At 42.3% G+C, this 13,271-nt stretch overlaps 1 protein-coding gene across 5 annotated transcripts in view; it reads right to left on the minus strand.

Annotated features, from left to right (window-relative positions):
- Positions 1–13,271, minus strand: part of MBNL3 (muscleblind like splicing regulator 3) — a 117,684-nt gene that overhangs the window by 65,825 nt on the left and 38,588 nt on the right. For 4 of the 5 annotated variants that reach the window (XM_053373818.1, XM_053373816.1, XM_053373815.1 and 1 more), the window contains exon 1: positions 1,739–2,534. The exons of the other annotated variant lie outside the window; for it this stretch is intronic. In XM_053373818.1, the coding sequence (XP_053229793.1) occupies positions 1,739–1,912 (174 nt within the window). In that variant the 5' untranslated portion in view covers positions 1,913–2,534. Of the gene's footprint in view, positions 1–1,738; positions 2,535–13,271 lie in introns of those variants that run through there. 5 annotated transcript variants of the gene reach the window in all.

A 13,271-nucleotide genomic window follows, 5' to 3' on the forward strand; every position in this document is an offset into this window, starting at 1 on the left:
TGATTTCGTACGAGGAGGCCACAGCCCAGGAAGCCCAGAAGCAAACGGCACGTGTTGCCAAATCTAATTCGCCTGTCATCCTCCTTTCCCATCGCCACCGTTGCTATAGTATGCTTCTCAGGCAACAGCCTTGGGTTGTTGTTTTTTCCAGAATGTGTATCTGGGTGGAAGCAAGATACTGAGGAGTACCCACTTCTCAAGAAAACTAGGTTTGGGGGCTGGTGAAATGCAGTCCAGGGGCTGAAGTCCCCAGTCTGAAACTCAACCCTGCCACGAACAGAAGTCACAATCCCTCTCAGCCTCAGCCCCTCCCATCTCTAAGGATCTACAGTGGTACCTCAGCCTATGGACAGCCCTGTTAATGAACTGTTCGGTGAACCAACTCCGCAAAACCAGAAGTAGGTGTTCCAGTTAGCGAACTGCCACGGAAGCCGAACGGTGGCAGGGAACTGGCGGTGGGAGGCCTCAGTAGAGAAAGCACACATTGGTTTAAGAATGCTTTGGTTTAAGAACAGACTCCCGGAACAGATTAAGTTCATAAATCGAGGTACCACTGTACATCAGTAACAATGTTCCTTCCTTCCAGCATTGGTGTAAATATTTGCAAAGCTGCCTACATAGAATCCTAGAACGTAGAGTTGGAACGTAGAGTTTTGGGCACACATTGCTTCCCTATGTACGAACCTACTATGCTGACTTGGGCCTGTTGGAGCACCTACCTCCAGAGCTCTCTACTCGTGACTGGCAGTAGTGCTCCAAGGCATCAGATAGAGGAGCATGGAGCATTATGTGGAGGCAGACCATCTAGTGCAGCACTGCTTGAGAACCAGTGGTTCTCAAAACCTTTTCCTCTGGCCCCACTTTCAGAATGAAACATTTGTTCATGAATTTTTTAGTGATAAGAAATACAGTGGTACCTCGGGTTACATACACTTCAAGTTACAGACTCTTCTAACCCAGAAATAGTACCTCAGGTTAAGAACTTTGCTTCAGGATGAGAACAGAAATTACTTAACCCGAGGTACCAGTACCTCAGGTTAAGTACTTAATTCGTTCCAGAGGTCTGTTCTTAACCTGAAACTGTTCTTAACCTGAAGCACCACTTTAGCTAATGGGGCCTCCTGCTCCTCCCGCCGGAGCATGATTTCTGTTCTCATCCTGAAGCAAAGTTCTTAACCTGAAGCACTTTTTCTGGGTTAGCGGAGTTTGTGACCTGAAGCGTATGTAACCCGAGGTACCACTGTACATTGGAAAACAAAAACAAACAACTCCTAGCAGTGCTGGATTTTTAACCTAGAACACAACTACTTTATGATACAATCATGGGAAAGTATAAAACAATGCTAGTACATAAGAACATGAATCACACCCCAAATATGAAACTGACTGCCCTTGACTCTTCCTGCTGCACTTGCCACCCTCTCCTGCCTTGCCCTTCGAGAACCCTGGTCTACCTGGACTGGAAGCAATGGCTCTGCAGAGTTTCTGGCAGGGGTCTCTCTCAGTCCCGGCTGAAGATCCTGGGGATGAAACCTGGGACCTTCTGAATGAAAAGCATGTGCTCCACCGCTGAGCTAGATGCCTTTCCCGATTCTGCCGCCCAGCTCCCTGAAGGGATTGTGGGAGGGAACTGTTCACCAGTGAACCATCTCTCACGTCTGCTATTCCAACCAATGGCTGGCAAGGGTGCACCAAAACAGCAAGACCTAGCAAGAGAGGCGTTACTGGAGCTCCTTACCTTTAGGGAGTCAAAGCAGGCGATAACTCGTCCATTTTCCACATGGCAACTCCTTGAAGGGTGGGCAAACTTGCACTCTGTGTCAGAGCGAGAACAAGTACCTCTCTGAAATTCTCGACATACTTCTAACGTCAGCCATTTTGTATCACGAACCAAAGAAACGTTCACAGCCATTTTTTAAAAAATAAAAGAAACCACCCCCAAAAAAAGGAAGGGGGGGGAGAGAAAAAGGAAAACACAAGGAACCACACCCCTCCTTCAGGAGAAATTGTACTGCTGATCTTTCAAAGAAGAAAAAGGGGGGGGGGATAAAAAAGGGAATTCAAGTTTAAAAAAAGTGAAGAAATAACTAACTTGTTGCTTTGGTAAACTTTTCTATTTGTCAGCACTTAGGTTTCCATTGAACTCAAATTGTGTTTGTTGAAAAGAAGGATTAAACATAAAGCCAATCATAAAATAGAAATCTCATCAGAATTAACTGAAAAGTCAAATTAGAGGCCAGCTCCTAAAAGTGCAATTCTCGAAGTCAAAATAGAAATGTTATATATATATATATATATACCTATATATAGATATATATAATTCTTTTTTTTGTGCCACTGCCAAAATTATTCTTTCAAAATAACTGGCAGACTTTTTATTTCCCCCTCCAAAGGATTATTCTGTGCTCTCCAGTTACTGGTTTCAATTATTCTCACGCTGAAAAAAGGAAAAAGGAAAAGTCATTGCTGGCGATGCTGCAGGTGGAGCAGAGTTGATTGGTTTCGTTTCTTGACAGGGGAAGAAGGGGAGCTGCAAGCAGTTTTTTTAAAAAAAGGTTTCCATTTTTTCCTTTCGTTTGGAATATTTTAGTAAAGGGAGACCGTTAAGTCTGCTACATAGTCAGGAGACAGGGGAATGGCAGAGCAAATCTGAGTTGTAAAATGGTTAGGAAGAATTTTTTTGGGGGGGGGGGAATTATAAAGATGGATGAGTTGCTATCAGGATATGAACTGCAAGCAACGCCAAACTTTGGAGAAAGGAAAAGCAAAAATAAAAAAGAGGAGAGGGATATCTATATATATCAATAGATATATATATAGATCTATATACACACACGTATAGATATATGTATATATATAATTTTTTCCCCAAAAAGCGAGCGAGGCAAAGCCCTGGACGCAAATCCAAGCGGTGGCGGCGGCGGCACAGGATTCAAGGAAGGCACTTTTCAGCTACCTGCGAAAGAGAAGAGAAAAGTGTCAGCTGAAGCCCAAGGAAGTTCCCCACCCTCAAGCTTCCAGCCCTCTCTCCAGAAAGCAAGTGGAAACTCATTTTCAACAGGAAAAACCTCTAGGTACTGACAGTGTGGCATTTTGAAGGCAGCCGCGGTAGGTGTTTGTATTAAAAAAATAAAAATAAGAGAAGAGAGAGTCAGAAAGGAAAGAAGGACATTTCTCCACACGGAACTGCGCATGGCACAGAGGAAGCAGCCAATTACATTTACCGTTGCAGCAGAAAGCCTGGGCAGGCATCCAGTAAAAAATGTTGTTTCATATTGATTTAATTCTGGCAGACATTCTCCCTCGTTTTCTGCCTCTTGCACAGTCTCTCCCCCCCCCCGTGCCCGCTGCACGGGAAAAATGCCTCCACCTGGCGTTGCGGCAGACGGCCCTCTGGTGCGTCTGTGATGTGCCTCCGGGTTCCCAGCAAGAGCCAGCCGCTGAGTGGGCAGGCCCTGCTTCTGCACAGGCCACTCAGACCGAGAGATGTGGCGAGGCGTCGCTGTCGTGTGCAACAATCCACCCCTGGCACAGCTGGAAGCTCTCAGTGGCAGAGCAAGCATTCTGGAAAGAGCCTTTGCCCCCTTGCCACCCCCTCCACCAATTCCTCGCTGCTACTGCTGCCCCCTTCTCCAACCCAGAGTGGCTGGTCGTGGCAGGGTGCCACTCTCAGAACACATTGGGCAGAAAATTGGGTGGGGAAACCTTGACTCTGAGGGCGTCCACAGACAAAGGAAAAATAAACTACCCTTCTGCTCTTTTTGCGGCACCATAAATCATTGTGGAAGGAAGTGTGCTTTGCACACACGCATCTGGTGGGTGGAAAATTTCATACACCCCCCCAGCCCCACCCCCAACTCCTCATAGCAAACATTTGCCTCTGGGAGGCGAGATAGCCGGGTGCAAAGAACTGTCTGCTGACAGAGGCTCAATGCTCTGTCTCACCCCATTAACTGCTACAGGTCCGTCATGGATGAGGGTTAACCCTCTGCATGCTAGCTGAAGATTCAGTGACTGAGGTTTCATTCAGAAGGAAGAAGCTCATTCGTTCGCCAGGCGGTTTTTCTTTTCTCCCCTCCCGCCAAAACGAGAAGTAAAGCCCAGAGTGAAACTTAAGACTTCCATTGAAACACAGGAGGATTTACTATTTAGAATATTAACTCCATGTCTGCACAAAAAGTCTGTGCGTGTTCAAGTTCCAACATTATTACAGTGGTACCTTGGGTTACAAATGCTTCGGGTTACAAACTCTGCTAATCCGGAAGTAGTACCTTGGGTTGAGAACTTTGCCCCAGGATGAGAACAGAAATTGTGCGGTGGCGGCACGGCAGCAGTGGGAGGCCCCATTAGCGAAAGCGTGCCTCAGGTTAAGAACAATTTCAGGTTAAGAACGGACCTCCAGAACGAACTAAGTTCTTAACCCGAGGTACCACTGTATTACAGTCAAACCTTGCTTCCCGAACGCCTCCATTTTGGAACGTTTTGGCTCCCAAACGCTGAAAACCCGGAAGTAAATTGTTCCAGTTTTTGAACATTTTTCGGAAGCCGAACATCCGACATGGCTTCCACTTGAGTGCAGGAAGCTCCTGCAGCCAATTGGAAGCTGCGCCTCCGTTGTTGAACATTTCAAAAGCTGAGCAGGCTTCCAGAATAGATTACATTCAACAACCAAGGTTTGACTGTTTTTGATGCAACAGTGCCATATTTCAACAAATGCTTGCTGGATGTTAGGAGTGCAAAAAGAACACAGAATCGCCGAACGTTTGCTGGTAGGGAGGTATTACTGCCATCAACAGCTGATGAACTAAGATAATCAGAAGCAGTTGGCTTGATCAGATCGAAAGGTCCAGCCACTGCAAAACCTTGCCCATCAGGGGCCTTCCGTAGAGGCACAATGGCAAATGCTCTCTCCACTGTTGCTCCCCAGGAACAATTGCATATCAGTTTGCAATCTTTGGATTTATCTCAGTACACTTCTATAGCAATTGGTACACTTTTAAAAAATAAAAATAGCTCATTTACAAAAGTTAAGCACCCACCGAAATATAAAAGCAAACGTGCAAACCTCAAAAGCACAAAAGTGGCAGATTAATGCACAAGATAACCAAAATGTTAAAAATGCCATGCACATATGGAGGGGGTTATGTGCCCAAGAAAAGAAGGAGGTTGCCGCCTGGCATGAGAGGTAGCAAAGTTGGTGCCCATCAAACACACAGGGAAGACATGTCACAACTGGGGTGCCACTGCCGAAAAAGCAGCCCGGAGCGCAGCTGCCACTACTCTGCCAAGAGTCCTGCTTGGAATGTTTCTGGCTTTTTTGTTTTTAACTGCATCTGAAACTACATGAGCATCCCAGCCCAGCCTGGCTGGTGGAAGCAAAGACCAGGATAAAGGAAGTTACTAGCTAGGCAGGGAACTGAACAAAAAGAGAAGCTGAAGAGCATTCAGGTGACATTGTGTGTTAGTATGCTCCAGGTTTGGAAAGCTGGGAGATCTGGGTTCAAGTTATACCACAGACCCATTCGAGGCTTATTTCTCTCAGAGAAGGTCTGCATCTACCAAGGAATGCCTTACACTTCCCGTTTCCTCTTGTGCATCACCTTCCTTGCACAATTATTATTATTAATTGACTGAGCTATTTATATCCTACCTTTAAGAACTTACAAACAAAATATAAAATATGGTAATCTGGTAATAAACTAAAGAGCGTATTTCAAAATCAATCCCAAAAATGCCTTATTGGGGTGTGGGGTCTTCAGACCACACCTGTAAGCTGACATAAAGGTGGCCTGGCATAGCTTCATGAGAAGCACATTGCACAATTTAGTGGAGCCACCACTGGAAAGACCCTGCACTTAGTGTTCACTGTTCTGCTCTCCCTTAGAGGCAGGCTGAAGTTTCTGAAGTTAATATCTCAACACTTGGGGCAGGCTTATTTGATCTGAATAGCCTAGAAATGAGGCTGTTCAGTTTGGGATGCTTTACGAGAAATGTGAGGTGCAGGAAGTGCACAAATGCACTGTATTATCTGTGCATCCTACTGAACCTGAAGTCAGAGACTTTCAAATCAGGAAGAGCAGTGAACCAACACTTTTTGAAAGAGCAGGAAGCAACATTTTAAGAAGTCAAATCATTTGATCCATCTACTGTGTACTGTCTGGCAAAAAACCATTTTCTGTGGCTGCAAAAAAACCCCTTATGTCTTGTAGCAGGGGTCTCTCCGACTGGAAAGGCCAGGGAATCTGCCCCCATCCCACATTTTCTATAGGAAGGTTTTTATTTGAAACAAATAAGACAAAACAAAACAGACTGCATGTTCAGAAATTATGCAAATTGCCACTGGGTAATAATCTAGCCTAGCCTTTGGTGCTCTCCAGCTGTTCTCCCATGAGCCTCAGCGAGCATGGCCAATGGTCAGGGGTGATGGGACCTGAAGTCCATAGTATCTGGAGGGCCCCAGGTTGGGAGGCAGTTGATCTAATCCCTTTGAAAAATCCCATCCTTCGGACTTCCGGGTTAGCGCCAGCGCTGAATGGCGGATTTCTCCCGGAGCTCCGGGAGAGATCTGCTTCGCGGGTTCGGGTCCCGTAGCTCACGGCGGAGCAAGGACCCTCAAAAGTCACAGGCGCGTAGCCTGTGAACCGGAGACTCGGCGGGCACCTTTGCCCCCCCCGACGTTGTGAAATAGCCTTTTTAAAGGCTATAGATCAGCGGAGGGTGCGTGGAGCGGTGCTGAGAGTCGCTTTCACCCAGCCTGCGAAGCGAAGCCGCGTCGCCATTAGCGGAGAGCGCTGACTTCTTCCGAAGATTTTGGATTAAAAAAGAGCAACTTTCCGTGAGTAGGATTGAGCTTGCATTAATAATTGGACACTAAAATTAAAGAAATTGGGCACCGAGACGGATAAGCATTAAAAAGGAAGTCTGCTTTCCGTCCTGCAGCAAGATTAAAGCGAAAGGCATTTAAGCTGTAACTTTTGACAGGAGAGTTTACGAGCCAAGAAACCCAACACCAAGTAAAGAACTCCCCCCCCCAGAAGGCAGGAGGGGGGGGGAAGAAGATTTAAAAGGGATTCCCTGCCTGTTTTAAAGGAGATTGAACTGTTTACCGCTGCTCATCTACCTGGGGGTCGGACTGCCGGAGGAAAGGAACCGGCTAAGGACGGTCGTTACAAAAAAGGTTAGAAAGTAACTGCAATATAGACTCTGGTTACTCTCAACTTGAAACATCGTATTTTGCTACATAGTAAGTTACTTGCAGGACATTATTGATTTGGATCTTTTACAAAGAAAGGGGCTTGGAGGGCTTTTGCCTTTTGGAAGTGTGGGAACAACTTAAAGTTTAAGAACTGACTTTACGCCCTCTAGAGGATTTGGACAGTTTCAGCAACAAGTGGAATTTAAAACCTGAGAACTTCTCTCTTTTGACAGCTTAAGAGTGTGGGAATGACCTTGACTGAAAGACTTTGTTATGGCAGATGGTAAACAGAAAGAAGATTCACAAGAAACAACTTTGAGATCTGGTAGACAATACAAAGTTGATCTTTCTATGCAAAGAAGGGCCTCTGTATCAGGGGCCTCGGGAACTGCAGCTGTCACAAAGGCAAAAGTGAAAACAATGTCTTCTGAAGAAGCTTTTGCAAAGGCATTGGGAAAAATAAATGATTCTTTAGAGGAATTAAAGAAGCAAGGCGCTGAAACAAATAAGAAAATTGAAGAAATCTCTGGGAAAATTGATTTAAATACTAAAAGCATAACTGACCTCGGGAATAAAGTGAACTCTAACGCAGAAGCAATTGGAAAACTACTGGAAGATTCATCTACAACACGAAAGATAGCTGAGGAAGCCAAGGAAATTGCTACTGCTGTTGAAGGGAAACTTCCACCGGTGTACAGGAAACTGGATGAGTATGAACTGACACTTTCTATGCAGGATATGCAACGCAAGGAGAAGAACTTAAGGATTAGACTTGTGCCGGAAAAGGAAGGAGACAACTTGGTGGATTATTTGACAAAAGAGTTTTCTGACTTCTGGAAGCAAGATTTGAAAGAAGAAGAGTTCAAAATAGAGAGTGCATTTAGGTTGGGAATAAGGCAGAGGAAGAATAGACCCAGAGATTGCTTGATAACTCTAAGATCCAAAGAAGAGAGAGATAAAATATTGAACCTGCACTACCAAACAACCCTTCGAATTGAAGATTTTCATATTGAGATCTTTAAAGATATTCCCAAAAGTATTTTGGATGCAAGAGGTCCTTACAAGGATTTGGTGACACTACTGAAGAGGAACTACATACTATTCAGGTGGGAGTTTCCCCAAGACCTGTCTTTTAAATACAAGGGGAAGAAAAGAAGAATAAAAACAGTGAGTGATAAAGACAAGTTCCTGGGAGAACACGAAGAAGACCTACAGAAAGAGACCTATCCAGGAGAAGGACATCCTTCAAGACTAGATACGGACACAGAACCACCGACAAAGGACGAACAACAACTGGGAGCTGCAGGAGGAATTAAATAACCCCATCATGGCTTTGCAACTTCTAGCCTGGAATTGTAATGGTCTAAACAATCCCCGAAAAAGGAAAAATATATTTCATGCTTTAAAGAAAGACCAATTGGACTTGATTTGTCTACAAGAGACCCACGTGACAAGAGAACACAGAAAACTATTAATAAATAAGAGACTGGGACAAGAATTTATATCTTCAGACAAAGTTAAAAAAAGAGGAGTGGTGATCTACGCAAAGGAAAATCTGCAGCCGAAACAAATTTTTAAAGATGACCAAGGAAGATATCTGGCAATTGAAATCCAATTTCAAGGAGAAAAACTTTTGATAGTGGGGATATATGCACCAAATGAAGGGAAAGCAGAATTTTTTAAGAAGTTGCATGAGACTTTAATGGACTATATGGATTATAAACTAATCATGATGGGAGACATGAATGGAGTAGTTTCAACAAATATGGATAAAGCACAAAGACAGGTAGTTACAAAAGATGGAAGACTACCAAAAACTTTTTTTGAAATGACTGACAATATGGATTTGATAGACATCTGGAGAACAAAACACCCATTAGAGAGAGAGGGAACCTTCTTTTCTGAAGCCAAAATGACATGGACTCGGATTGACCAAATTTGGGTGACTAGCAACATGGCGTCGAATATAAAGAAAGTGGAAATCTGCCCAAAAACTCTCTCCGACCATAACGCAGTAAAGATGGTGATGAAGCAAACAACAACTGGTTCCTTCAGATGGAGAATGAATGACACCTTATTCAGAGACGAGGAGATCTGTAAAAAGGCCCAAAAAACTTTGAAGGATTATTTTGAAATTAATCTAAGATCTAAAGTAGAAAAAAGAATAATATGGGACGCAAGTAAAGCCGTGATGAGAGGGTTTTTGATACAACAAAATACATTAAAGAAAAGAAAGCAAAATGAGAGGAAAGAGAAAATTCTGGAAAAGATAAAGGAAGGGGAAAGGAAACTAAGATTGAAGCCAAAATCGCAAGTGGTTTTAAGAGAAATTAAACTGTACCAAACACAATATATGGAACTGATGAATCAAGAAATAGAATGGAAAATTAAACAAATGAGACAAAAGACCTTTGAATCTGCAGATAAATGTGGCAAGTTACTGGCTTGGCAAATAAAGAAGAGACAAAAACTCAACACGGTAACAAATTTAGAAGTGGAGGGAAAGAACATATGCAAACCAGTGGAAATCAGGAACTGTTTTCAGAGCTACTTTAGACAATTGTATACACAAGGGCCGCAGAAAGATAAAGATATACAACAATTCCTCGAGAAAAATGGGCTGAAAAAGATTTCTCAGGAAAGTAAGACAATTTTGAACCAGGAGATATCAGCACAGGAAATAGAAGATGCCATTCAAAACATGACGTTGGGCAAATCACCTGGACCGGATGGATTGACTTCCAAATACTACAAAGTTTTGAAGGAAGGGCTTATACAACCTTTGAAGGAAGTCTGCAATGAGATCATGGAGGGGAGAAGGGCACCCGATACGTGGAGAGAGGCCTACATTACACTTATACCAAAGACAGAGACTGAAAAGACCCAACTTAAGAACTACCGACCCATCTCCTTACTAAATGTGGATTACAAAATCTTTGCTGATGTTTTAGCAAAGAGACTGAAAAGAGTTTTGATGGAGGAGATTCATGGGGACCAGGCGGGCTTTCTCCCGAAAAGGCATTTGTCGGACAATGTAAGGAATATAATTGACATTTTGGAGAAGTTGGAAGTGAATATAAACACTAAGGCTGTTTTGATATTTGTGGACGCCGAGAAAGCCTTTGACAACATTTCTTGGAGCTTCATGTTGAAGAACCTCCGGGGGATGGGGGTAGGCCAAGGGTTTGAAAATGGTATAGGTGCAATATATTCTGAACAGAAAGCAAAATTAATTGTAAATAATGTGGTAACAGAAGAGTTTAGGATTGAAAAAGGGACACGTCGGGGTGCCCTATCTCCCCATTACTTTTTATCTCGGTCCTGGAGGTTTTGCTTAATATGATTAGGAAGGACCAGTTGGTGAAAGGGGTTCAGGTCGGAGTTAAACAATATAAACTGAGAGCATTTGCAGATGATCTAGTACTTACTTTACAGGAGCCAGAAGCTAGTACGAAAAGAGTTTTGGAGATAATTCAAGAGTTTGGCCAATTGGCAGGATTTAAACTGAATAAGTCAAAGACTAAGGTATTGGAGAAAAATTTAACACAGACTGAAAAAGAAAGGTTTCAGAATGAGACGGGGTTGACTGTGGTTAAAAAAGTGAAATATCTGGGTGTGAATATGACAGCTAAGAATGTGAATCTATTTAAAGACAATTATGAAAAAACTTGGACAGAAGTGAAAAAAGATCTGGAGATTTGGTCAAACCTGAAGCTTTCCTTGTTAGGTCGAATTGCAGTTATAAAAATGAATGTATTGCCAAGAATGTTGTTTCTGTTTCAAGCATTACAAATAATGGATAAAATGGACTGTTTCAAGAAGTGGCAGAAAGATATATCTAAATTTGTCTGGCAGGGCAAGAAGCCCAGAATAAAATTTAAGATATTAACGGATTCAAAGGAAAGAGGGGGGTTTGCCCTGCCAGACTTTAAATTGTACTATGAAGCGGCAGCTTTCTGCTGGCTAAAAGAATGGCTGCTTCTTGAAAACACAGACATTTTGGATTTGGAAGGATTTAACAATATTTTTGGGTGGCATGCATATTTGTGGTATGACAAGGTTAAAGCGCACAAAAGTTTCAAAAATCATATTGTCAGGAAAGCACTATTAAATGTCTGGGTTAGATATAAGGACTTGCTGGAAAATAAGACTCCAAGGTGGCTATCACCAATGGAAGCTAAGGCAGTTAAAAAGCTAAATATGGAGTCGAAATGGCCAAGATATTGGGAAATTTTGGAAAAGGAAGGGGACAAATTGAGACTGCAGAGTTTTGAAAAACTAAAAGGGAAGGTGAGAGACTGGTTACATTATCATCAAATAAATGAAGTGTTTAAATTGGACAGTAAAATAGGCTTCCAGGTGGAAAAATCCAAATTAGAGACTGAACTGTTAGAATCCAGTACTAAGAATTTGTCAAAAATGTATGATCTGCTGCTGAAATGGAATACACAAGATGAAATGGTAAAATCAAGTATGATTAAATGGGCTCAGGACATTGGTCATAACATCATGTTTGCTGATTGGGAAAAGTTGTGGACCACCGGGTTGAAGTTTACGGCGTGTAATGCCTTAAGAGAAAATATAATGAAAATGATTTATAGGTGGTACATAACCCCAGTCAAGCTTGCAAAGATCTACCACTTGCCTGACAATAAATGTTGGAAATGTAAAGAAAAGGAAGGTACATTCTTTCACCTCTGGTGGACGTGCCCGAAGATTAAGGCATTCTGGGAAATGATTTATAATGAACTGAAAAAGGTATTTAAATATACTTTCCCCAAGAAACCAGAGGCCTTTCTCTTGGGTATTGTCGGCCAGGGGGTGTTAAAGATAGATACAACTTTTTTTATGTATGCTACAACAGCAGCCAGAATACTCATTGCAAAGTACTGGAAGACACAGGATCTACCCACACTGGAAGAATGGCAGATGAAGGTGATGGACTATATGGGCTTGGCAGAAATGACGAGCAGAATCCGAAACCAGGGAAGAGAAGCGGCGGAAGAAGAATGGAAAAAGTTTAAGGACTATTTAAAGAAATACTACAAAATTAATGACAGTTAAAATGATGTTGGACTAAAATAAATGGTTACTATTAGTAATGGTTAAGACAAAGAGAATAAGGATGATTAACATAAATTTATAGTAAAATAAGGGAAGATTCGCTGAATAATTATAAGAATTTGGAATACAGAAACGGGAGGCAAGAGGAAGTCGAGGAAGAAAAGTTTAAGAAATTAGGATATGAAATGGTACCTGTTTTTTGTTCTGTTATTGTTTGTTGTTTGTTTATGTATGTTTTGTTTGTATTAATATAAAAATTGTTTAATAAAAATATTATAAAAAAAAAAAAGAAAAATCCCATCCTTCCATTTGAAATCTCAACTTAGCCAGAGGGCCGCATCCCATTCTAGGCAGCATTCTGGGGGCCACATGCCAGCAGTGTGTATACCCCAGATGTCAAGGAAATAAACAACTATCTGACTTTTAGAAGACATCTGAAGGCAGCCCTCTTTAGGGAAGTTTTTAATGTTTGATGTTTTATTGTATTTTAAATCATTTGTTGAGTGGCTGGGGAAACACAGCCAGATGGGAAGGGTATGTATGTATGTATGTATGTATGTATGTATAAATAAATAAATGATGATGGGCGGGGTCAGAAGCAAAAGTGGGAGGAGCAACGAAGGCAAATTTTACCTTTGTACACTAAGCTACATTCTACACACATTCTGCCTCTGGGACTAAGGTTCTGCACACCTTAACAGCTGGAACAGAGGAGGTCCATCTCTTGGTGCCCTCCTTTTTAGAGGCGAGCCCAGCAGCAGCCAGATAGACTGACTTATTATCATTATTTAAATGTATTTGATCATTTGACGATTATTAACAATGATCAACAACACTGCTCCAGAAAAAATTGTCTTCAGATCGTAATATTCGCCAAGAAAATAGGACTTAACATCAAATTACAATATTTCTTCTAAAGAAAAGCCTCAAAACCTTCTTGAATTTGCCTTTGCAGGAGGAAGTTGTTTTCCCAATAATATTATTCAAGGGGCAACCAGTTTTCCCAGAATGC

This window comes from Podarcis raffonei, chromosome Z, assembly GCF_027172205.1.
Source record: "Podarcis raffonei isolate rPodRaf1 chromosome Z, rPodRaf1.pri, whole genome shotgun sequence".
NCBI classification, from domain to species: Eukaryota; Metazoa; Chordata; class Lepidosauria; order Squamata; family Lacertidae; genus Podarcis; species Podarcis raffonei.